The sequence below is a fragment of the Astatotilapia calliptera genome, chromosome 7, assembly GCF_900246225.1.
Source record: "Astatotilapia calliptera chromosome 7, fAstCal1.2, whole genome shotgun sequence".
In the NCBI taxonomy this organism is placed as follows: domain Eukaryota; kingdom Metazoa; phylum Chordata; class Actinopteri; order Cichliformes; family Cichlidae; genus Astatotilapia; species Astatotilapia calliptera.
In genome coordinates, this window is record NC_039308.1 from 52,465,106 (window position 1) to 52,492,070 (window position 26,965).

The window sequence follows — 26,965 nt, forward strand, 5'->3', positions numbered from 1 at the left end:
TTTCCCATGTTTTTTTTGTCAGTCCTGCAATTTCTTTCTAGGGAAGTCAAGGGTAAATATGAGCTGCAGTTTGCGCGTGCGCAACAGGAGATTGCGTACGTGCCAGGCTAACACAGTTAGCACTAGCTTCCTTCGGACAGACCGCACCGGTCCGTGTAGCTCGCAGTCTCGCATCATGTTCAGAGCCGCCGTCCGACTGTCAGTCTCCGGTGTCCGAAGTTTAACTCGGACGCAACCAGGGAGCCGAGGTAATTCCTAATTCAGTCACCCATTGTAAATATATTAATCTGTAATTGATATAGTTGCTTAGAAACTGTTAGGGAGACAATGTAACGGAAATCAAGTGTGACTGTCGGCACATTTGCGGTTCCTTTACGGCTAAGCTAGCTAGCTTTTATTCAAGAAAAATCGCTATTAAATAAACATTACGAAACTGCATTATAATGATTCAGCCATGATATCCACATTTTTATTCAGTCCAGCTTTTTCCCACGTAAACTGTGGGTGTGGTGCTTTGAAAAATGTCCTGTCGTTCTTCTTGGCGGAGTTTATGTCCTTGTCATGACCCGGCTAGAAGGCTTCGTCTCGGGCCCTGTGATTGTGACTGCTGACGCTAGTTACTAAGTAGGCTAGGTGACTGCAGGAGAGTTCAGACAACTAGAATTCAACATCAAAACGGAGTTTGGCATAGATTTTTATGAAAACAAACAGAATACTTTTTTGCATAGTTTTGCATTGTCTTGGTGTTTCTTTAGGGGTCAAAAAGTCTAAATGAGAAATGTTCTTTGGGTTGCAGGTTAATTAGTATTAACATGATACCTGAGCACATGCCTAAGTCATATTGTTTCATTTAAATTGCTATTAAATATAACCTGAGGACCATGTGACAGAAATTTCCGGTATGTCACGTCCTAGTGTGTCAGTCTGCTACGTGCAGACTGATACACAAGGTAGGTCATATCAAGACGGTGGCAACTGCATCACATTACAAGGAAGAATTTGTCCTTTTTACATCGCAGATACAATTCCCGGCCTCTTTATTAGATACACCTATGAAATTTAATACTGGCGAGTGCAACAACACTGATGCCGGAATGACTGCATTTTCAGTTTTAGTTGGTTTGAAGAAAAAGTTGTTTTTATTATTATCATTATTATTATTATTGAAGTTAGAGTTGGGGTGGTAGTGTAAGTGTCCCTAATATTTCGCCCGTCATGTATGAAATTTTTAAAATATGATGTAGCCTGGTCCTTCCGCATTTACTTAACATTCACTGTAGGTTTCTTTTATTAGACACAAATCACTGAAAAAAGATCTGTCTTATCATGCAGCTCTTCTGGCCTCAAGGTGTTATTCACATGGGAAGCAGGAGACAGACGAGGAGTTCGATGCCCGCTGGGTCACTTATTTTAACAAGCCAGATATTGACGCATGGGAACTGAGAAAAGGTACGTTTCTGGAATATAGTAATGTTGAATCAATGTAATCATTGGAATTGTTATTCATTGCTGAGGTATGTTTGTCTTGAGTCAACAGAAGTTATTAAAAAAATGGCCTTGTACAATTTTGCATTAAGAGGCTTAGTGAGATTAAGATTTAAGTAAACAGTCATAGTTTGCAATATAATGATTAAAATTGCATGTTTGCTTTGCATAGTTAACAAAAATGGTTGAATCTGTTGGTCAGAATCTGTTTACATTTGTTTCGATTCATTTCCTATTGTAAAACCCATATCATAACAATGTAAAAACTGAGCTTATTATAAGAAAATCAGTTTTCCTGATGAGACATTCACCCCTGATATTGTTTTAGTTATATAGACTGATAAAACTCATCTATATTGTTAACAGCTGCTAAACACTGACAGAGGCTGTGTGTAGTTTATAAATAAGCACTAGACAACAGTGGTTTGTCTAAATCAGCGGTCCCCAACCTTTTTTGCGCCACGGACCGGTTTATGCCTGACAATATTTTCACAGACCGGCCTTTAAGGTGTCGCGGATAAATACAACAAAATAAAACTAGTACCAGTACCGAAAAAAAGAAGATTTATTCACAACACACGTGAAAACACCCAGGAAAACCGAATTAACGATAAAAACGATAACAAAATAACGCTGAAAACCGATAAAAACCCTGAAAACCATACATTTCACACCTGAGCCTCAACTCTCACGGCCCGGTACCAAACGACTCACGGACCGGTCCGAGGCCCGGGGGTTGGGGACCGCTGGTCTACAGTATGCAGGTTTATGTCACAGCTGATTTATCGAATATAACAGCCTACCTATGTCCATTAAATCTGTCAAACGTGACAAAAGCAAATAAAACCTTTTTATTTTTGAGTCTTGGATTAATACAAATTTGATCCATTAGTAAGTAATTTTGGCAGCAGGGTGGTGTATGGCACCAGCTCAAAATAGACTCCTCTGATAATTGAAACAGGGGCATGTGCCCATTAAGTGTTCGCTTCATTTATAGAGCGCTTTGGTAAAGAGGGATTTAAAATACTGCTTCAAGCTACACCGAAAATAATTTGATGAGAATGGTTAGTCGTTTTATTTATTTGTTGTTTGCGCTCAGATCCTTTAGAAGTCTTTTTCTCTGATCTCTGGTTTAAATGTGTTGTGACTGCTTGTTTCAGGGATGAACACATTGATTGGGTACGATTTGGTACCTGAGCCAAAGATTCTCGAGGCTGCACTGAGAGCCTGTCGGAGGTTAAATGACTTGGCCAGCGCTATCCGAATTTTGGAAGCTGTGAAGGTGAGAGAAAAGGCACATGAGAGAAAATTGCCAGCCAGAGCCTTTGTAGTCAGATAATGGTGATTAATGGGTTTTATTGTTTATTTCCTCAGGACAAAGCCGGACCCCATAAAGATATCTACCCGTACGTGATCCAGGAGCTGCGGCCTACTTTAAATGAGCTTGGCATCTCTACACCTGAAGAGCTCGGCATTGACAAAATTTAGCAGAGCAGGTAGTAAAATCATCTATTCAGTCATGTTTATTCTCTTCCATGTGTGTTATAAGATGGCTGTTTAACAGATGTCTATATATGCTTGTTTGTTTCAGATCAAAAAACATACCCTGGACTCAAAACCCTCTTACTTCAATGTTTGCCTCATAAAACGCGTGCGATATTTAATTTGGCCTTTATTAAGTTCTGTTGCTTGTAAAATATTGTTGAACATAATAAAGGAAACTGTATCTTTGAGTGTCACAAGGATATGGAATATTTTTCAATAGTCTGAGTAATTGTTGGAGCAATATTTCATTACACGTTGCTTTAATAGAGAACAAAGTGTCACCAAATGGTACATGTTGTCAGAGTGTGTGTCTTGTAAGATTCACATTTTACCACCAGGGAGCAGCATTTCCATATGAATGTAAAATCATTCTACTGTACTCAATCTACATCTGTTTTCTTTTTTTTTTTTATTTCAGGGAAAATTTATGTGCGGGTAAAATAAACTTGTTCAAAGGAAAGATTGTGTGATATTATTATGAGCAGATGTCTGAAGTAAAATGTATTTTTCCTGATAAATATCTTTTTATGGTTGTTTGTCCCTGTGTGTTGGCCCTGCGACAGACTGGCGACCTGTCCAGGGTGTACCCCGCCTCTCGCCCTATGACAGCTGGGATAGGCTCCAGCGACCCTGATAAGCGGAAGCGAATGGATGGATTGATGGAAATATCTTTTTAAGAATTGACATTTTTCTAAGTTACATTTTGTATTGCGAGTATAATTGTCATTTTAAAATTGCTCAGTTTGTGTAGTCTGCCCCCCCCCCCCCCCCCCAAAAAAAAAACATGACTGAGTATTAAGCCGTTCCTCCATAGATTTTAAAAATCTGACTCATCATTTGGAAATGTGTCTTTAGATGTAGGAACTAAAAGTCAAAGTTGGCAAAACTATTTCAGTGCAAAAATGTAGCTTTTTATTTCCAAATATGCCTCAAAAATTTAGTGCAGTAGAGTCACATTAACAAATGACTTGTTCTTTAGGCTTCTAGACTATGTTGTTTTTTTTAGGTATATTTTAAGGAAGCTTGGTTTGAAGTGATACTTTTGTGTAATGGAATTGGACATTTTAAAAACGAGTACAGGATCATTTCTGTGCTTTCTACACCGGTAAAACTAAAACTTTAAAAGTATCTAGTATAAAATTAAAACCCCTTTAATAGATCTTCAGCTGCTTATTATTTTTATCTGTATGAACTTATTTCTGAAAAGCTAAGACACTTGATAGTATTATCTTATTGGTAGCCTACTAGAATATTTTTAGAGGTGCAGGAAATGGGGGTTATCTACTCTGTGCCACAATGGGCTAGTTATTATTGTCCGTGATCTAAATACCACAAAACATCCTGCAGAGCATTTTAATTTCGATTTCTCTTGCTGGGTTTAAAAAAAATAAATAAATATATACATATATATATATATATGTATATATATATATATATATATGTATATGTATATATATATATATATGTATATATATGTATATGTATATATATATATATATATATATATATATATATATATATGTATATATATGTATATATGTATATGTATGTATACGTATATATATGTATACGTATATATATACGTATATATATGTATACGTATATATATACGTATATATGTATATATGTATATATGTATATATATGTATACGTATATATATACGTATATATGTATACATATATATATATACGTATATATGTATACATATATATATATACGTATATATGTATACATATATATATATATATACATATATATATATACGTATATATGTATACATATATATGTATACATATATATGTATACATATACATGTATACATATATATGTATACATATATATGTATACATATATATGTATACATATATGTATACGTATATATATATATATGTATACGTATATATATATGTATACGTATATATATATATATATATACGTATATATATGTATACATATATATATATATATATATACAGTGGGGCAAAAAAGTATTTAGTCAGCCACCGATTGTGCAAGTTCCCCCACCTAAAATGATGACAGAGGTCAGTAATTTGCACCAGAGGTACACTTCAACTGTGAGAGACAGAATGTGAAAAAAAAATCCATGAATCCACATGGTAGGATTTGTAAAGAATTTATTGGTAAATCAGGGTGGAAAATAAGTATTTGGTCAATAACAAAAATACAACTCAATACTTTGTAACATAACCTTTGTTGGCAATGACAGAGGTCAAACGTTTACTATAGGTCTTTACCAGGTTTGCACACACAGTAGCTGGTATTTTGGCCCATGCCTCCATGCAGATCTTCTCGAGAGCAGTGATGTTTTGGGGCTGTCGCCGAGCAACACGGACTTTCAACTCCCGCCACAGATTTTCTATGGGGTTGAGGTCTGGAGACTGGCTAGGCCACTCCAGGACTTTCAAATGCTTCTTACGGAGCCACTCCTTTGTTGCCCGGGCGGTGTGTTTTGGATCATTGTCATGTTGGAAGACCCAGCCTAATTTCATCTTCAAAGTTCTCACTGATGGAAGGAGGTTTTGGCTCAAAATCTCACGATACATGGCCCCATTCATTCTGTCGTTAACACGGATCAGTCGTCCTGTCCCCTTGGCAGAAAAACAGCCCCATAGCATGATGTTTCCACCCCCATGCTTCACAGTAGGTATGGTGTTCTTGGGATGCAACTCAGTATTCTTCTTCCTCCAAACACGACGAGTTGAGTTTATACCAAAAAGTTCTACTTTGGTTTCATCTGACCACATGACATTCTCCCAATCCTCTGCTGTATCATCCATGTGCTCTCTGGCAAACTTCAGACGGGCCTGGACATGCACTGGCTTCAGCAGCGGAACACGTCTGGCACTGCGGGATTTGATTCCCTGCCGTTGTAGTGTGTTACTGATGGTGACCTTTGTTACTTTGGTCCCAGCTCTCTGCAGGTCATTCACCAGGTCCCCCCGTGTGGTTCTGGGATCTTTGCTCACCGTTCTCATGATCATTTTGACCCCACGGGATGAGATCTTGCGTGGAGCCCCAGATCGAGGGAGATTATCAGTGGTCTTGTATGTCTTCCATTTTCTGATGATTGCTCCCACAGTTGATTTTTTCACACCAAGCTGCTTGCCTATTGTAGATTCACTCTTCCCAGTCTGGTGCAGGTCTACAATACTTTTCCTGGTGTCCTTCGAAAGCTCTCTGGTCTTGGCCATGGCGGAGTTTGGAGTCTGACTGTTTGAGGCTGTGGACAGGTGTCTTTTATACAGATGATGAGTTCAAACAGGTGCCATTCATACAGGTAACGAGTGGGGGACAGAAAAGCTTCTTACAGAAGACGTTACAGGTCTGTGAGAGCCAGAGATTTTCCTTGTTTGAGGTGACCAAATACTTATTTTCCACCCTGATTTACCAATAAATTCTTTACAAATCCTACCATGTGGATTCATGGATTTTTTTTCCACATTCTGTCTCTCACAGTTGAAGTGTACCTCTGGTGCAAATTACTGACCTCTGTCATCATTTTAAGTGGGGGAACTTGCACAATCGGTGGCTGACTAAATACTTTTTTGCCCCACTGTATATACGTATATATATATATATACGTATATATATATATATATATATACACGTATATATATATATACGTATATATATATATATATATATATGTATATATATATATATATATATATATATATATATATATACGTATATATATATATATATATATGTATATATATATGTATATATATATATATGTATGTATATGTATATATGTATATATATATGTATATATATATATATGTATATATATATATATATATATATTAGGGGTGCAACGATACACAAAATTCACGGTTCGGTTCGGTTCGATACTTTGGTGTCACGGTTCGATATTTTTTTGATACAAAAAAAATGTTCATGCCTTTTTAATTTGTCATTTATTAAAATTATAAATATATATTTTAACTCAAAAGTAGTTTTTAAATTTAACCCTAACCCTTGTGCGTGTTTTTTATTTTGACAGCGAATGCGCACCTGCGGACCACTTATGTGCAGCCCTGGTTATTTAGCTAGTCATATTGCAGCCACAGAAATTCTTTTGTCCATAAAACCATAAAGCTGCACTTTCTTTTTGCCTTATAGTCTGATTTGTCATAACTTCTCCGTTTTGTGGTAAGCTTTTCTTTGGCTGTCACTTCTTCACCCTGACCTGTCTTGTTTGGCTCAGCAGAACTAAAATATATATCTGTCTGTGAAGGTTCTCAGTCATCCAGGTCATCGTAGTCAAATATATATCCTGCTGCTTTTACACGCGCACTCACATAAGCTCAGCGATTCTCTGCGTGATCAACCTCTCACATGTTTAAGCTGCGGGAGATTTCACTTGTCATGTTTGCATAGTAAGCTAACGATTAATAAGACGATGTCAGAGGAATTGGTGCACAAATTATCATCACTCACAGATCAGTGCTGTCGCTCTCTATACACAGTTCGCACGATTGCAAAGTGAAAGCAAAAAAACAAGCGCAAATTCAAACACGATTTCAATATGTCACATATTGACAGTGGCTCACCGATGCCAATGACATAATTACCCAGCTACATTTCTGAAAGAATGCAAAAGCATTGACATATATTTTTCCTACAATAGCCCGACGGGCAGGGAAGAGATAGATTTTGGTAGCCGACTGAAAAGATCGCTAGCCCCGGGACGTCGGGCTAGCGATATTGCGAGCCCTGTATCTGATTGAGGAATCACTCATCTTTGGAAAAGAGAGTTTATTACAGAGAAATGGCTCTTTCCAAAATAAAAGCTATACTATCCGCTTCTTCTGGGCTATATTCTCAGCAGCATATTAAACACATAAGGAGAATCATGTGCTAACAGCTGTCTAAATGACTCGGCTAAAGTTAGTAGCATGCTTGCTTGTTTTTTTTCTGCTTCAACTTGTCTTTGCACTAGGATGATGTCGGCGTAAATGTGCAGTCATATTCGTTGTGTTCCCACTAGTGCTTTCAGGTTAATCTCGTTGAAATGACCTTAACGCCACAACACGGCAAATCTCCGTTAACGAGCTACCGCCGATCGCCCCTGCATGGGGCTAGATGGCCAACATGTTAACGAGCTAACTGCGCTAACACACTAGCTCCCACCCATGTAATTGAGCATTGCATGGCAAACATACTGTTTTACTTTAGTCCATGACTCGCTTACCTTCAGGGTCATACGTCACATGAAAACCAAAATAATTCCAAACGCCAGATCTGAATGCCCTGCGCTCTTCCTTCTGACGATGCTGTCTGTGTTGAGTGCTCAGTGAATCTGCGTTTGACTACTCCGCCTAGGCTGCACTGTCGAGCCTAGGCGGAGTAGTCGAACGCAGATTCACTGAGCGCTCAACACAGACAGCATCGTCAGAAGGAAAGTTGATAAAATAAATTAAAAATTTTGTATTGTTCGATACATATGCGTACCGAACCGAAAGCACTGTATCGAACGGTTCAATATCGATATGAATATCGTTGCACCCCTAATACATATATATATACATATATACATATATATATATATATATATACATATATATATATATGTATATATATATATATATATATATATATATATATATACACACATATATATATATATATATACATATATACATATATATATATATATATATATATACACATATATATATATATGTATATATATGTATATATGTATATATATTTAGATATAGTTGGTCTGGCTTGTGATTACCTACAGGTCTACAAAAGCTTTATTCGATGGCTGAATCTAAGAGTTCTGCTCACATCAACAGCATCAGCCAATAGCTTTATTTAGACTGGTGGGAGAAACTATAGACACTGATTCCCCCGAGCAAGCAGAGTAATCACATGTAGTATTTTGCTGCTCAGAATAGCAGAGCATCAAATGTTCACCAAGGCGCCGAGATTACAGTTATAGTTAGCTTTTCATAGCAGGCAACTATAGAAAGGAGACATTTCTCCTGCTGGCACTGCTTGAAGAGTTTAGTTACTTCAGAGTTCCTTCATAAATAAATGTGTTGAATGGTTATTGGAAAACAGCAGGGGTGTGGCACCAGCTGGGGACAGGGGTGGCACTGCTATCTCAAATTTGAATGGCCCTTTTTAATGCCCCGCCAACGGGAGAAAAAGGATATGATTCACTGGGAATAATAGCTCTTAATGTTTCAGTGCTTTTATGCACATCTTACTGCTCCCTAGCTCCTGTACTTTCTAAATGTGAACATAAAACAAAGGACGTGTAAGACGTTATTTTTGCCCTACCAAACACCACTGGTTAAAAACAATGGAATTATTCCCCAAAACCACACCATAAAAAGACAGATTGTTTCCATGTACAACAGAGTCAGAGCGTCTCTTACAGACCAGGAAATATCACAGAAGAAAGCAAATGCACACATCTTTGTTTTTGCAATACTGCCACACTGGACTGACAGCTTATCTGGTTAAGAAATGTTTGTGAACAGACTGACAAACAACAAGCACAGACTAGCCATTAAACACCTTTAAGCTGTGTATTATTTGTTGCATGGTGAGCCTGATGTATGTAAGCTGTGCAAAATTGCCCCACTGCCTCGTTTGCCACTAAAACATTGGATTAGTGACTGGTACCTCAGTAACATAAAGCATCTCCCGAGGGAGAGGTCAGGAGGTCATCCTCGTTTACTTTGAGAGGTATTTCTTTCTTTTACTCTTGTCTTGATCAAGAAAGTAGTGGTTTTTTTTCTCATGCTTCTTTTGTTCCAATTGAACAATATATATATATATATACATGCATACATACATATACATACATATACATATATACATACATATATACATACATACATACATACATACATATACATGCATACATACATATACATACATATACATATATACATACATACATACATACATATACATGCATACATACATATATATATATATATATATATATATATATACATATATATATATATATATATATATATAAAACACCCAGCACGCCCCTGCGGGCGGTTTATCCTTCAAGCTCGGGTCCTCTACCAGAGGCCTGGGAGCTTGAGGGTCCTGCGCAGTATCTTAGCTGTTCCCAGGACTGCGCTCTTCTGGACAGAGATCTCCGATGTTGTTCCCGGGATCTGCTGGAGCCACTCGCCTAGCTTGGGAGTCACCGCACCTAGTGCTCCGATTACCACGGGGACCACCGTTACCTTCACCCTCCACATCCTCTCGAGCCCTTGGTATTTCTCCAGCTTCTCGTGTTCCTTCTTCCTGATATTGCTGTCATTCGGAACCGCTACATCGATCACTACGGCCGTCTTCTTCTGTTTGTCTACCACCACTATGTCCGGTTGGTTAGCCACCACCATTTTGTCCGTCTGTATCTGGAAGTCCCACAGGATCTTAGCTCGGTCATTCTCCACCACCCTTGGGGGCATCTCCCATTTTGACCTCGGGACTTCCAGGTTATACTCGGCACAGATGTTCCTGTACACTATGCCGGCCACTTGGTTATGGCGTTCCATGTATGCCTTGCCTGCTAGCATCTTGCACCCTGCTGTTATGTGCTGGATTGTCTCTGGGGCATCTTTACACAGCCTGCACCTGGGGTCTTGCCTGGTGTGATAGACCCCAGCCTCTATGGATCTTGTGCTCAGAGCTTGTTCTTGTGCTGCCATGATTAGTGCCTCTGTGCTGTCTTTCAGTCCAGCTTTGTCCAGCCACTGGTAGGATTTCTGGATATCAGCCACCTCCTCTATCTGCCGGTGGTACATACCGTTTGTCTTTATGTCAGTGGCTTCTATCTCCTCCTTTGGCCAGCCTATTACCCCAGCAGGGTACCTGATCACGGGCAGGGCGTACGTGTTGATGGCCCGGATCTTGTTCTTACCATTCAGCTGACTCCTCAGGACTTGCCTGACCCTCTGCAGGTACTTGGTGGTTGCAGCTTTTCTAGCGGCCTCTTCATGGTTCCCATTTGCCTGCGGGATCCCCAAGTACTTGTAACTGTCCTCTATGTCTGCAATGTTGCCTTCTGGTAGTTCAATCCCCTCAGTTCTGACTACCTTCCGTCTCTTTGTTACCATCCGACTACACTTCTCCAGTCCGAACGACATTCCAATGTCATTGCTGTATAGCCTGGTAGTGTGGATCAGTGAATCGATGTCTCGTTCACTCTTGGCATACAGCTTGATGTCATCCATGTACAGGAGGTGGCTGACAACTGCTCCGTTCCGTAGTCGGTATCCGTAGCCAGTCTTGTTAATGATCTCACTGAGGGGGTTCAGGCCTATGCAGAACAGCAGTGGGGACAGAGCATCTCCTTGGTAGATCCCGCACTTGATGGTGACTTGTGCTATGGGCTTGGAGTTGGCCTCTAGTGTTGTACGCCACATCCCCATTGAGTTCCTGATGAAGGCTCTTAGGGTCCCATTGATCTTGTACAATTCTAGGCATTCCAGTTGGATAGCGTAGTGGTTAGACTACACGCCTTTGGAACAGAGGATCGCAAGTTCGATTCCTGCCTGGGGCGTCTGTATCCAGTAAGGGTCCTAAGGCTAGACCCCCTATGCTAAGCAAGCCTACCGCAGACATGAGCGAGACAGATAAATATGAAGGCATGCCGGCTCGGACGTCGCCTGGATCAACAAGGTCCGCGTCAGGTGTTGAGGAACCAGGGCACCCTGACGAAAAGTGGGCTACTGGAACAAGAAGGCATCGGTGGGCAAGAGACGAAAACAGGGCGTTGTTGGAATGCTACTACGCAAGGGGCTACATGAATAGGATGAGGGACCTATGGATTCTTCGATACCCAACATCCACAATGACGGCAAAACAACTAGTAGCTCAGTGTTCCAACATTCGAAAGAAGGGACTGCTCTCACAGCTAGAGATTGACGAGGTACAACACAAATGCTACGGCAAGGAGGAGTCAGGACGCCAGGTCAGGGGGGAGATATCATCACCCCCACCCGAGATTGGGTACATAGCCCCAAGTGCGATAGGAGAAGGATCGTTGAGTGCGAGAGGAACTGACCTGAAAAATAGGATCATGGCCAAGCTTGAAACCTGGATACCCCGTAGCCGGTTACCAAGATTACGTGAAGTACCCTCAGAAGGTCTGCTAGATGATGTTAATGCAGCACTACGGGCAATACCTACAACCACGATTACCGACACTAACAAGCTGATCTACATATATACATGCGCTCATCTCTTTTCACTCTCTGTGTTTATACACCACTCTGTATTTAATCATTAGTATTCTTAATCTCTGGCTCCCTCCCCTCACCCACAGCCTGTTGTGGCAGATGGCTGACCCTCCTTAAACCTAATTCTGCTGAGGTTTCTTCCTGTTAAGAGGGAGATTTTCCTTCCCACTTTTGCCAAGTGCTTGCTCATAGTGGGCTGTCTGATTGTTGGTGTTTTCTCTGTACTGTTGTAGAGACAACTTGCGTTTACTGTTACTGTGATTTGTGTCATATAAATAAAATGTAGTTGAATATTAAATACGAACTTTCACTTTGCTAGAAAGTCCAACAAGGACATCCAACAGGAGAAAGGCTGTTCCAACATTTACGAGCTACAACCTCAAGAGACCCTGATCAGAAAATCAGAGAGGTCGGTGGCAGATATAAGGTCTCAGTAGCTCTAATATATATGCAGCAGGCTGTCCATATAAGTTTATATGTAATTAATACCATTTTAAGATGATTTGTTAATTTGACTGGAAGCCAATAAAGAGAAGGAAGAATAGGGGTGATGTGCTTGTTAGTAATCTATCTGCTGCTTTCTCGACCAATTACAGATGGGCTTATGGGCTCACGGGTTGTGGAGGCAGGAGCTCTGTACACAATTATATTTTTCAACCAGTTTCCAAGTGGTTGGTTTTGCATTTACTTCTGATAGAATTGGACCCACAGGCTGGTTCTTGATCTGTTCATGTGCCAGCCTACTGAAACAACCCTGTTATTGGCCCTGGAAACAGAAGTGAGTGTTTACATGATAGTGGTGCACTGAGTACAGGAAGAATTCACTGGAGATATCTGATCAGAATAAAAACACACACTTTGCGTTTCACGCTTTGTCATGAGGTTCTCCCAAAATGATTTAATTCGGCCCTAATGCAAAAACTATTAATAAAGGAAAGACGGCTTCACTAGTTTGACGCGTTGTTTTATCTTATTGATTTATTTCAACGGTAAAGGTCACATCACCTTTGTAAGAATCAGCAATGGATTCTGCTTTGGGGTGGGATTTCCTTGAGAAGTGGGTGGGAAGATACACATAGCTGGAAGCGATAAAGCACTTTACGATCTTTGCGCACGGGGCGGGTTTTCCATTCATCCAAGTTGGGGGTGTGCGCCACTCACTCGCAGACAATCGAAGATATTTTAGTTTGTGTGCTCTGCGAGTGACCGCAGGGAGGTGAAGCACAGCAGTATTTACCCCTCCTCCAGCTCCCATTACTCCAGCCTTCACACAGCGAGGGGCTTTAAACCACATTTGATCGACAGGAGGGGTTTTTGTTTTGTGTTTCTCTACTTTAAAAAAAAGGAGAAAGTGGTCATGAGATGCGATTAACTTCTGGCGAAGGAAAAAAGCAAGAACTTCACGAGACCTGTTGGCGATGATGAATTATTCAAAGGCGCAAATGGTGAGTAAGCCTATCGACGACTCTTTCGTAGCTCACCCACTCGTGTTCGTTACAGTAACAAAGCAAAATGGGACAAAAGTGGACGTTACTATGATAATTTATGCTTTTTAAAGCTCCCCCTGTCATTCCCCGCAAGGGCAACAAGTTTGAAGCTTTATGTGAAGTTAAATTTCATCCATGTGTCCAATAAAAACGACGAAACCCGTTGTGAAATAACCTACTCCGAGGACCCTTAAGCAAATTGCGACTATTGAACTTGTAAATGAGAGAGATATTTGGCCCCATGTAAAAATGTGTTTTAATAGAAATTTACGCTTTTTGTGTTTGTTTATTAAACTGTTTATTCAACTTTATCGCCCTTTAATGAGCTCTCTGATGTCCACTCTTCCCGATTACCAAAGGTAGTCTACCTTAACTTGAAGAAGAAAAAAAAACATGATTAATATCTTGTATTTAATTATGTTTAATTTGCCTCTGCAAGCATTTTTGACCATGTTTATTGTTCTGGAGTAGGCCACCTAAGTGCTGCTGGGTATTAAAACATGTTAATCACATCATACACAGTTTTTTATCTTGTTTTTTTTTTTTTTTAAGATATTAAAATTTCTCATTAAAGTTCTGCCATTAGTGATTTGTGTTTTTCTCCTCAGTCCAACCTATCAGAGGTTGGAAGTTCAGCTGGGTGTTCACAGTCCTGTCCAGCCGGCGTGAAGCTGGAGGTGGTGATGGAGCATCTGCAGAAACAACAAGAAGCAAAGCTGGAGATGAGCCTGCAGGAGAAGCAGCTTCTTCATGCTCAGCTCCTGTTTGCTCAACAAGCTGCCGCAGCAAGAGCCTCGTTTTCAAGACCAGACTCTACATTGTTTGAAAGAGTAGATGGACAGAGCAATCCAGGACTCCAGCAGGCCTTGAATAATCATCTGAGCGGAGTGGATCCAGAGGCAGAGGAGGATGGAAACTCAGAAGATGAGGAACAGGAGATGTTGACTTCTCAGGAGAACAACGAGGAGGAAGACATGGGCGAGGAAGAGGAGGAGGAGAAGGAGGAGGAGGAGAACAATTCTCATCAACAGGCAAAGAAGCCCCGACTCCAGCATGTATCGCATTTTCCCTTCCAGCCTTATTCTACATCTCCATCAGTGGCTGGGAAGCAAACGTCTGAATCTCCACCTTCAGGAAAAAAACAAGAGCACATGGAAAAGAATCTGACGTCACCGGCGGGTCATCATGCCTTCGCGTCAGCGAATGGCTTTGCTGACTGGGGCTTTGATGAGTCAGTGAAACGGGTAAGAGAGAAAATGCACATCTGTAATTGTTATTTTGTGTGTATACGTATGTTCTGCCTTAATTGTTGACCTTCCTCACTGCTGCCTGGTTTCCCTCCTGATGTACGGGAAGGAAGGTGCGCTTTTTTTGGCCAGATGCACATCTTAATTACTTTCCAGGCCAGAGATTTGGACTTGAAATGAGAGCAGATCAGTCAGATTTTCTTTAAATGTAGCCATGGATTGAATTTAAATTGCAACTGTATGAGTTCAGTGTCCAGCTGTTGTCTTTTCCCCTTCTTTTGGGGAGCAAGCTGATTGGTTCGTCTCTACATGAAAAAGGGCTGCCACGTCAATATAATGCACTGATTAATGAGGGCTGTAGGTGCAGGGAAAGCTGGGTTGTGGCTCACCATGCAAACTGCTAACCGTAAAATTTACTTGCAGTTGTTTCACAGGAGAAGAATGGTCCTTTTGATACCATTACCCAGAGTTTTACACATTATTCAGAGTTTTTTTTTTTTCTTCCTCTTTGTCTGATTTTTGGTTTAAGTCAAATGTGGAAGTACAAACATCCAGGCCCAGATGTTACTGTAGTCTTGCAGATGGCTTTGCATAACTGAGGCGTCGCTGGGCAACACTAAATGGCAGCTTAATTTCACTGAAAATAATCAATACATTATACGGCCACTGCAGTGGCTTGCTGGCCTTTTCACAGGCCAGCAAGCCAAGCCTGCAGCAATAAAGAACATTTTGTTTTAGTTTAAGCGCAGTAATGAGAGTTGTGAGAGACTGTGGTGGAAAGGCTTAAGTGTGTGTCTGTTAAATGGTTTGCTTTCTGTTTTTGTTTTTGCTGAAAAGTCAGAAACATCTCACAGCCCTAAAATTAGAACGAATTTGTGCAAGGCCTTTGCTGTGACTCAGATCTGTGAGGATCTTTGTAAGTTGTCAAATTAACTGCAGAAAGTATTCTTTGTCATATTTAATTATATTGGGATTTACTTGATGAAAAGTCTTTTAGTCTGGTTTTCATTTTTGTTGGCAGTATTATTGATTCTTAGCAGGGTTGTAAATATGAGTAACCACACTGAGCTAGAATTCTTCTTTTCTTTGTGTAAGAAATAGGTGTTTTTTGTGGGTTTTTTGTTTTGTTTTGGAGGTTTTTGCAGCTGAAACTCAAAGTGGAGCTCATGTTGACTGGTTGCCTATTAAGCTTTCTTATCCAACAACCATGTTAACAAGTCCACAAGCTTGAAGTGGCTCTTTTGCAAGTTAATCGGTGGCTGGTTGAAATAGCTGCTCTTTTCACCTTACGATTGTGCCGTGCTCTACGGCGTCTTTATCTTCTTTTTCTTTAGTTCAATTCATTACCGAAATATCTTTGAAAATCTTGACATGCGTTTCAAGCCTCATCACGCCGGACAGCCATTGTTCACTCCTTATGTGCAGTCTCACTGTAAGCCTTTAAATGTAGCTCGGGTGGGGATAAAGAGCCCCTGTTCATTCAAGCTTGCAGCACAGCGAGGAGCCAGATAAATGATCTTGACTTCCTGGGGGGATTAAAGGGCCAATAATTTGATTCGGCTAAAAACAAATGTGGGACCCCCTGTCGCTGCATTGAGATTTGGAGAGGGGTGAGTTTTCACTTTTGCCCTGTTGGAGAAACTGAATGATTTTAATGAAGCTCATTATAGGGGGCAGTCGGTTAGTATTAACATTTCACTATTTTAATGTCAGCCTTGATTTTGGTCACGACTGGTTGACAAGACAGACTTTTACTTTGAAGTAATATGCATTTAAATTTCATTGAATTTAAATATGTTGGAAAAAAATCACATAAATAAAACTTGCCTCTTTAACAAAACAAAAGAAACCCTTTTTTCCTGACCTACATACTGAATACTATCAGGACTGCCAGGCTGGGATGTGTGAAAGCTCTGTGAGCAATTAACTGAAAGCTCTTTGTTAACAGATCCACAGTAGGTCTCACTTGCTCATCAATAAGGAAGGGGGGAGGGTTTTATTTCGATTTGATGCTGAAAAGATCTTCAATAGTGTTTCTGCTGAAGGCGTAAAAGTCCTTGATTAGAAATTCTAAGGCCAATCTGTTGGATGTGTCAACAGCTTGGTAACCTCTGGGAAGAGTTTGACCAGTTTACCCGCAAGAAACTGGAAATGGTTACCAGAGCACAAGCTGGTTTTTATAAGAGTTTGTTACAGTGATTTCCTACCAAGATGAGGGTCATCAGAGTGGAAATTCGAGGTGCATGCTTTGTGAAAGCGCTGCTAATACTTAGAATAGCTCAATATTTAAAATGTATATTGTTGTATGTAATAGATTTACAGTCAAGGAGGTTGGTATAATATTTAAAGGATGGAAATGATTAAAAGTAATGGATAGTTGGTTGAAAGAGCTGGCTGCAATGTTTCGATGACTAGTTAATGGATAAAAGTTGGAAAATCTGATGCCTCGTGTGCATATAAAAGCTGGTAAGCTCAATAGAAGTAATGGGTTTGTGGTTAAATCAAAGTTTCAATAGAATACAAACAACTGAAGCTATTAAACTGTGTACAAGACTAATGTGACAGTGTTTAGTCTTACACAGTTATTAGTAGTGAAATGAAAGTCCAGTTTTAAGTTGGTTGTAATAAACGTTAGTGATGCTGTGGAGCTGACGTCAAAGAGAACCACTGGGGTTCACTTTCAGCCTGCTGTTGATATGCGTTGGTATCTGCAGTTTGCCTTTCTGCTTTTACTGTAAACACAAGGACGGTTACAGCTGGAGCGAAAGCCAAATGATAATCGCTTCTCAACTGGCTAATCAGAGAAACAAAGGCTTATATGTTATGGCTTTTAGACTCCGGGCTGACATTATTACCATACCAAACATTCAGTGAATAGGTATGTGTTTATGAAGGCAAAATGATACAGTTAAACACAAAATATCAAGTAAAAGGCTAAATGCGAAAAAGACAAAACAAGCCTGTTATTTTGATTAAAACATAAGAATGGAAGGTTTTTGATGCGGTTAAATACAAAAACATGTTATGAGCTTTTGTTGTCTAAACGACTCCTCCTTGTTTTAATATAAAACATGTTAATATAAAACACAAGCGCGAACCAAAAGGCACACACCCGCAAGAACTGACAGAAGGCAAGGCTGCGATGGCTTTTCATAAGCTGCATATAGAAATGAATTTGTAATTTCTTCAGGGAGGAAAAACATAATTAATGTCACATTAAAGGGTTTTACTTACTTGCACTACAATGCTACACTCAGTGCATATTAGTGGGATAACCAGCTCAGCAGGCCTTTCCACTCAGCTGCACTCAGGCTGCCCTCCACTCACATTTGCAACCTTTGCTACGTTGATGAGGTGGTGGAAGAATAACATGTCACATTAATCTTCCAGTACAGCACGGCTCATTTAATTGATCTCCATTGTATTTGTCATGGCCCAGTCAGATATTTACAGTAATCATGTGTTTACCAAAGGACAGTCTGATGGTGTACTTGGGAGTACTCCAAGTATCTCACTTAGAAAAACGGCAACACCAGTGTTTGAATAATGACCTGTTTTTATTATTATGTCACTATAGAATTTGGTACTCTTTAAGCAGAATAACGACTTTTATCCTGCAGCAGCTAGTTGGAAATGATTTTCTTAATGTGTCTTTCTGTTATTGTGTGAACAGAGAGGAAGTGCCATGTGGGCAGAGGAGACTGACGGCATTAAAATAAGAGGAGAACCATCTCGGGACTTTGCCAAGGTTCGTATATGTGGTAGAAGTAAACATGTCAAATAACTGAAGAAACTACAGACTAACAGTTTATTGCCGTGTGTGTGTGTGTGTGTGTGTGTGTGTGTGTGTGTGTGTGTGTGTGTGTGTGTGTGTGTGTGTGTGATCCTCTAGCTTTATGAACTGGATAATGACCCACAACGGAAGGAGTTTCTCGACGAACTCTTTGTCTTTATGCAGAAACGAGGTGAGGTTCAAAACCTTTCATTTTTTACATTGTCGATATTTGGACAAGGCAGTTTTGGGTGCAAAGTTGTGTCACCTAGTATCAGCTAACTAAGGTAAGTACCATTAATATAGAGATTAACTCTTACAATTAAACTCACCAAAAACAGGAGCACATCATACATGGGGAAGCTAACTGTGGAAACCCAGACTGAGGTTGTAATCCTCCCTATTTCTGCTTTTTACCACAAGAGTCTAGATGTGTTGAGTCTCTTTTTCAGCACTTCTGCATCTTCATCCCTGGATTTAGCCACTTGGTTAAAGACTTTCATACAGATTGGGATTTGTTTCCACAAATCCCAAGATTAGGATTTGTTGTTTGTGGAAACAAATCCAAGAAGAAGTGCAACATGTTCACTAATCTTCACTTATGTGGGGCAAGGTCATTGCCATGCAAAATGTGCATGTGTGTCTGTGTTCATCTTAAGCACAAAGTAATCTGATTTCTACAACTGGTTTTTAGCTGGCTTCATTAATTGGCTTTTCTCCAAATCGGGACCGGAAGGGTCAGTTTGGCCTGCTGGCGCTGTTGACTCTAACATAGCCCCTCTCCTTGCACTTAGATCAATGCATCAACAAAGCTGTTGTTGTGGATTATCCCCACCCCCACCGCCTCACATCTGAAACTAGCTTCATTTGACAACTCTGTCCGCGCAGATTAAACATGCTAAGCCACATTATCTAACTCTGACCTAAGGCCCTCAGGTGTGCCGCTCAGAAGATGCTCGCGTCCTCTGCTTCTGCCTCACGTTGTTCACAAGACCCGTTCTTGTTTAGCGACATTTCAATGCATTCTGTTATTTATCCAGGAACTCCTGTGAATCGCATCCCCATCATGGCAAAACAGGTGCTGGACTTGTACAAGCTTTACAAGCTTGTGACAGAGAAAGGAGGCCTGGTGGAGGTTATTAACAAGAAGATATGGAGGGAGATCACCAAAGGCCTCAGTCTCCCCACATCAATCACCAGTGCGGCCTTCACCTTACGCACCCAGTAGGTTTCTCTCAGGTGTTTTGGCAGATTTTTTTGATCAACAATCGGCTTGCTAAATGATTGTATTGGTTAGACTATAAATTACTCCAAAAATGCTGAATATATTTTCAAGAGCTAGCACATATTTGTGACTCTGTTATTTTAAAAATGATGAAATGTAATCATTCTCTGAACACCATAATGCTGCAAGAACATAACTATAATTTGCGTAAATGAAACCTTTGCTCACTTTGTTTCTGACTAGCCGATCAGATATGTATTTTTATGGTTTGCAAAGTCTGTAATTTTAAAAGATAACAGTCTGCAGAGTCTTATGCTTGTGGCTTTGTAGGTCTTCACAGGAGGCTTTTGCAGGCAGTCAGCTAGAAAGAAAAGTAGTGGGGGGGGAGGCTGAAAATTGCATTCATGGCAATAAATCATGTAGCTGTTGAAGCATTTCACAGAAAAACAGGAGCTTTGTTGTTAAGGTGGTATTTAAGCAAACAGAGGGATTTATCCCGTGGATATCTCCACAGAATATAATACCAGTTCACCCAGCATTCATTAAGATTTGGACTGGGTGGCTAACCAACATTACTACCACAGGAACAACCACACTTTTGCTAGAATCTCCATGTTTTAGCTCATTTGCTGGCAAAAATGTGGACTTCCACTAACTGCTCCCTAAAGAACCATACAATTAATAGATCTTAGCATTTTGTAGATAAAGACTTGAAAAGGGAACCATCTGCTTTATCCTTCATATTTGCAAATAATTAAAAATGTTTTTGTGGAAAATGGATGGAAAACCCGTGAAACTTTCCACCTGCAGGTATATGAAGTATCTGTATCCTTTTGAGTGCGAGAAGAAAGGCCTGAGCTCTCCGGGTGAGCTACAGGCGGCCATCGATAGCAACCGCAGAGAAGGCCGGCGTCCCAGCTACACCAGTAGTCTGTACCGCTACTCCCCCTCCCCAGGCTCTGCTCCACATGCACTACTGTCTTCACCCAATATGCAGAGTGTTCCGACCACGCACAATGGCCGCAATATCTCCGCTAGTCCGCATTTAAAGAGAAGCATAGGTACGGCGCATTTTCTTTTCTAAAATGATCATATTTTACAACAGATACAATCTAAGCCTCTTTATAGTGTTTAGGATAGGCAAGCCCTGCAATGCAAATTTAGCACACTGATAATCATTTTGTTTTCCAGTAATCATGAATCGTGAATAATAAATATATAATTTTTCAAACTTCTTATGAACATAATAATTTCTTCATCTTTTTTTTTGTTTCCAATCAGATGAGTCCCCCACCCCTGTTGTAACCCAGCTGCCCATGGCTCTGGCACTGGGGCAGCAACAGCAGCAGCTGGCACAAGCTGCCACATTTGAGCATCTTAGAGAGAGGTTGGAGCAAGGAGCAGGTGGAGCTGTAGCTGACAGCCCAGAGAAGAAAATGATGCGCCTCGCTGAGGAGCAGCAGCGCCTCATGCAGCAGGCACTCCAACAAAACCTCCTGGCTATGGCCTCTCACTTTACCCCCATGAACCTCAAACTTGGCAACGGTGAGTTTGCTTCTCCTTTGACCTCTGTCATGGCTGAACATCATAGCATGCTTATTCTGGAACCGACCCTTCACTGGAATTTTTGTTTTTCCTCTGTCAGAAAGCAAACACGATCTGTCGCTGAATCTCTCCACTAATGGAGCGGCCAGTATCAGCGTGTCTGTGGAGGTCAACGGCACTGTTTACTCAGGTGAGTTATGAAACCTGTAAAGGAAGCGTGTCTTCTTTGGTGCGTGACACTAATGTAGAGGAACAAGCGCACATGGTGATGAACTAAGTTAATTGATATCTACAGTGAAAGAAATAAGCAGTATGTGTACTGCACTTGTAGTACCAGTTCCACTGACCAATAACATTTCATGTCTTTGGTTGTATGAGGGTAAATGGCCTTTGTCAAGAGCAAAAGAGGGATTGTGTTTGCTGAACTGCAACACAAACGGCTATTGTTTGACTACAATTTAGCGTTTTATTTTTCTTTTAAAAATGGATCTACTTTAATAAATGAGTCACATGCAGAAGAGGAAGTCTTGATCCTAGATATCAACGAACAGATTCAGATACCAACGGTAGACATTTACCAGTTAAGGCATTTTATTAAAATCATGTCAGAATTCCTAAAAACTAACTGTGTACTAGTTAACAACCCTGACTTCTATAGTCATGATATCAACATATTCCACGTCGGAAGAAATTACAAAAACAGACAAGGCAGAGACCAATTCTTTGTGAATAAAACACCTAGTTGATACAAAAACGACAGTCTTTTCATGCAGTTCAGGCTGTTTAATACTCAAAGAAAAGGCAAGGAATCCACATGCCACATCTCAGACTCTACAGGCCTCAGTTACATCATCACAGGACAATTAGAAGTCTCAACAAATATGAAGCCGTTTGTCTGTGAGCTAAAGCTTGGCTGAAAGTAGGTCATGTAACAGGACAATGACCTCAAGCACAGCAGCAAACGGCAAACGGCGTGGCTGAAAAACAAAAGAATCAAGGTGTCGCAATGGTCCAGTCAAAGTCCAGACCTCCACCCACTGTGGCGGGACCTTAAGAGAGCTGTGCATAAATGAATGCCTGCAATAAATAACAATGTGAGACACTTGAACTTATTACTGCTAGAGCTTGTTCTACAAGCTACCGAATCACGAGGTGGACTCTGTTTTTTAGACTCCTGTAAAAACTTTCTTTTTCAATTGCCCTTTGCACCGTGAGTTCTTTGTAACTGACAGTCATTTATGCCGTTGTCTTCTTTAGGAAAACTGTTTGCCCAGAAGTCGGCTGCTTCTGTGTCGTCACCAGAGGTGTGGACTCGAGTCACATGACTTGGACTCGAGTCAGACTCGAGTCATTAATTTATGACTTTAGACTTGACTTGAAAAAAATGTTCTAAGACTTGTGACTTGACTTGGACTTTTACACCAATGACTTGGGACTTGAATTGGACTTGAACCTGTTTACTTGAAAAGACTTGATATTTTTACCCCAAATATAAAATTTAACCAGCATATTATATAGAGATTGAAAATGTGACGTCATTCACGGTAGAACGCAAAGGATTCTGGGAACTCGTGGCAAGAGGTACTAGCGCACACAGACTTTCAATTGAAATCAGTTATACAGCGATAAAAAGAAACACAAAAATGTCAAGAAGCTGTTGTATTATTAACTGCAATAGCCGGTCGCATGACAGCCACGGGAAGCCGACGGGTAAAGAGATCGGTTGTTATCGGATTACGTCGTTGAAGAGAAATTGTTCAAGCCATGTTTCCGAAGTAACAAAGACACGACGGATGGCCTGGATCGCAGCCATTCAAAGACCAAATATAACGTCCCAGAACACTCCAGCTCACAGGTTAGTCTGCTCCAAGCATTTACACAAAGGTCAGTGTTTTTTAGTAGTTAATACGTCATTTTCATAACATAATTGGTGATATAGGTTACAAGCAAGTCTGGCGCTGAACAGAAATTGTCGCGCTATGCTCCTTTATTTATTGTGCATAAATAGTGAATTGTCCTGACAATATTGCGTTTCGCTTCTGTTATTATGGTACATTGACAAAAACATACTTTTATTCACAGGATAAAACGGGTTTTTTTGTATCACTAATTGCCCAGTACGATTACAGCATACAGTATTATTGTCACTGCTACATTTCTGTGATGCTACCAGAAATTATTTCCACTACTAATTAATTATCGTTGAGCTCAAAGGTCCTATTAATAAACGGTTAAGGAATGTGTATTTATGACGACAGTTTGTGAGACTGGTAAACTTATGATACGTACGATGGTCTTTCGTTCTACACGGTGCATTTCAAGGTCCTGTACCCATCCGTCGGTAAACTGTACCTGGGCTTGTTGCAGTGACCTGAAGTTACTAAACTTCATGAGTGTATGCACTCACTCCAAGAACCGTATGATTATAAATAATGCATATAAATATGCTAAGATGAGATAGCTGACTTCATCTAACTAGCAAATGTTGTCCAGGCTACGTTGGTGATGCAGTTTTTTTTAATGTGTATGATATTTTTGTCATGCGATTTTAAAGCCGGTCCTACAAGCGCATCCAAGAATAACATGCAGCTTATCTCAGAACTGTCGGTGAAAATTATTCTTGGAGCTAGGTTTAATTGAGCTGCATTTTAAAGAGGTGCAATTTCACAATTTGTGTATATTTTCTAAGTTCACTATTTTGTCATGAGTTGAGAAAACACAGATTTAAAAATTACATGGTCTAATATTTTACATTTAGCATATAACTGCAACATGCTTTTTTCGTTTTTTTGAATGACTCGAAAGGACTTGAAATTCAAGTTTCAGACTTGTGACTTGACTCGGACTTTTACACCAGTGACTTGAGACTCGACTCTGACTTTGCCTGACATTACTTGAGACTTGACTTGAGACTTGAGGATAAAGACTTGAGACTTACTTGAGACTTGCAAAACAATGACTTGGTCCCACTCTGGTCGTCACAGAACGTAACTCTAGCAGGAACAAGTGGTTTCAGCGCTTTTTCCTCCGCACAAAGTTCCACCTCCTCATCTCCCACCTCCTCAAAGGGACCAAGTTAAAATCACTGGCTTTTTAATCTGTCCGGAGCATAATGATTACACAGTGCACCACACCATTTACTTCTCTTGTCAGACAAGAACTGGATGAACTCCACGGATTCTCTGCCACAACACAGGAAACCTTCTATTACTTTAATAGTGTAATGTCAACATTTTTGACCTCTATCCTCAAGCTTATTTTAATATAGTTTCAGTTTACCTTAGTGCCTGTTAGAAGAAGAATTTTCAAACATGGTAGCTTTCTGGCATAAAGGGCTACAGGTTTGTCCAGAAGTATCGTTAATGCAAAATAATTGCTACGGCTCTTTGAACGTCAGCTACGTTTGTAGGTGTAAAAGCCGTTCCGTAGCTGCCTTTTCCATCAGTACAACAATGTGGTTGCCAAAGAGCAGCTAGTGAAGACCAAAAAGCCTTAGTTCAGTGTCATAGCTACTTGAAGCCATTTTGTATTCCTCTTGGTAAGCTTTCAGTTTACCTTGAGCAAAAGTTTTTACTTTGTGTAACTGCTTTCATGGAAAATGTAGAACATCAGTTTCCACAGAAATATCGCAACTCCTAAAGAATCAAAGTGAATTTCAGGGGAGATGTTTATTCATTTTTGCTTTATTGTTATTTATTCATTTGGCGAGGCCTCAAAATGACAGAACATTTATTTCAAGTAACTCGGAGGCGATGTTTCTGCTGGGTGTTGTATGCAGAAAGTGACACATTTACCTCAGTTGACTTCCCATGGTGGCAAGTTTCTCAGGCTACTTTCTTCTGGACTCAGGAATATCCTCTGGACTCACTGTTATCTTATATGTATGTCTTGTCATATTGCTGTTTTATATTAGTGTAAATGCAGAGAATGTATCATTAATGACCTCAACGTGAACACTGAAACGGTGCTACCTCAGTCCTCAGAGAAATATGCGGTGCTTAATGCCGCATGTGTTCATTTGTTGAAATAAACTGTAAATGGACAATCACGTACACACATGATCACAAACAAATGCCACTGGGATTTTTTTTTTTTTAAAAAAAAGGTTGGCTTTCAGCTCTGTTGGATTAACATGTTTCCTGTAAATGTAGGGATGAGGAATAAAATGAATCTTGTGTGCTGTAAAAATACCGTTTTCTTTCTTTGCACTTCGAATATGTCTTCAGACTTTTGACACAGAGGCTAGTCTCTGATTGCAGATAGCATGTAGTTTTGTAATTGTTTGAAAATAAATGTTGATCACAATGCATTTCAAGTTTTAAAAGAAAAAACTGACTTTTCACTGAGTTTCAGCTCATCTTGTAGCTTACAGACCCCACTTATTTTAGTTCTCATTACTCTCATATAGTTTGTTTTTGTTTGGGTTTTTTTGCACAACAGACAGCTAATCCGTCTCTCTAAAAGCTCTTAAAATCTGCAGCACACTACCTGCTCACCAGCACACAGCAGGCAGATGTGAGTAGCCGACGAGAACAGTGGAGCAATTACCAGCTTAAGAGTGCGACGTATCCTCGATGGAAGCCAAAAACAGAAACACAAACTAAAAATAATGTTGCTTTGTAATTGTTGGACGTGCAAACAATCTGTCTGCTAACAGCTTCACTATATCAACTTAATATTAATAATATAAATAAAACTTAATATTGCTCATTGTACACACCTAAACGGTGAGTTGTTATTGTTTAGTGGGAACACATATGTAGACTTATTGTTATTGTTATTATTCTATAGCTTTACATGATTCAAAATACAGTAATCCTTATTTTTCTTATCCAGGTTGTCATAGCTCCCCTCCCCTTGAAGGCCAATGTTCCTCTCAAGTTAGGTTGGGACCCTTATATGGGAGCTCTATGACCCTCTGTTATAAGGTCTTTACTGTAAAATCAAAAGCGCCTTGAGACAGCTGTTGTTGTAATTTTGCACGATATAAATAGAATTGAATGAACAAGCACTTTGTGGTGGTTGGAAAGAAAAATTCTCTTTTACTAAGAAGAAACCTCAAGTAGAACCAGGCTCAGGGAGGGGCAGCCTGCAGATGGCTGGCATATAATCAGTTTACAAATTATGTTGAAAAGATATATAATGTAACCACTGCACACTGTCCCACTTACCATAATTTGTTATTCAGTTTCAGTCTGTGTGACCTTTGTCAGCTACAAAGGAGCAGTGTTCATGCACATTTGCACAGATATACACACTGAATAAGATTCAGCCAATTAGGGATTCCTCCTCTCACATGTGCATACTATCGATCAGGTAATGAGTCCACTGGAAACATCCATGCCATCATCAGAAAGCCAAACAACATTTAACATCGCCAGCTGATCTGAAAAAAGACCCTTGTATG

General features: G+C 40.0%; 2 protein-coding genes across 2 annotated transcripts; both read left to right on the forward strand.

Annotated features, from left to right (window-relative positions):
- Positions 1-83: 83 nt before the first annotated feature.
- cox5aa (cytochrome c oxidase subunit 5Aa) lies at positions 84-3,490 on the forward strand. Its single transcript, XM_026175706.1, has 5 exons — positions 84-248; positions 1,333-1,449; positions 2,646-2,767; positions 2,860-2,981; positions 3,077-3,490. Exons 1-4 carry the CDS (start codon positions 176-178, stop codon positions 2,971-2,973), a joined length of 426 nt encoding a protein of 141 aa, XP_026031491.1. The 5' UTR covers positions 84-175; the 3' UTR covers positions 2,974-2,981; positions 3,077-3,490.
- A 9,889-nt stretch (positions 3,491-13,379) lies between these two features.
- On the forward strand, positions 13,380-25,746 carry LOC113026635 (AT-rich interactive domain-containing protein 3B-like). Its single transcript, XM_026175648.1, has 10 exons — positions 13,380-13,727; positions 14,378-15,013; positions 18,690-18,764; positions 18,909-18,981; positions 19,829-20,012; positions 20,824-21,074; positions 21,295-21,558; positions 21,659-21,748; positions 22,816-22,849; positions 24,533-25,746. The coding sequence occupies exons 1-10, from the start codon at positions 13,701-13,703 to the stop codon at positions 24,636-24,638; spliced, it is 1,740 nt and encodes a 579-aa protein (XP_026031433.1). The 5' UTR covers positions 13,380-13,700; the 3' UTR covers positions 24,639-25,746.
- Positions 25,747-26,965: the final 1,219 nt, after the last annotated feature.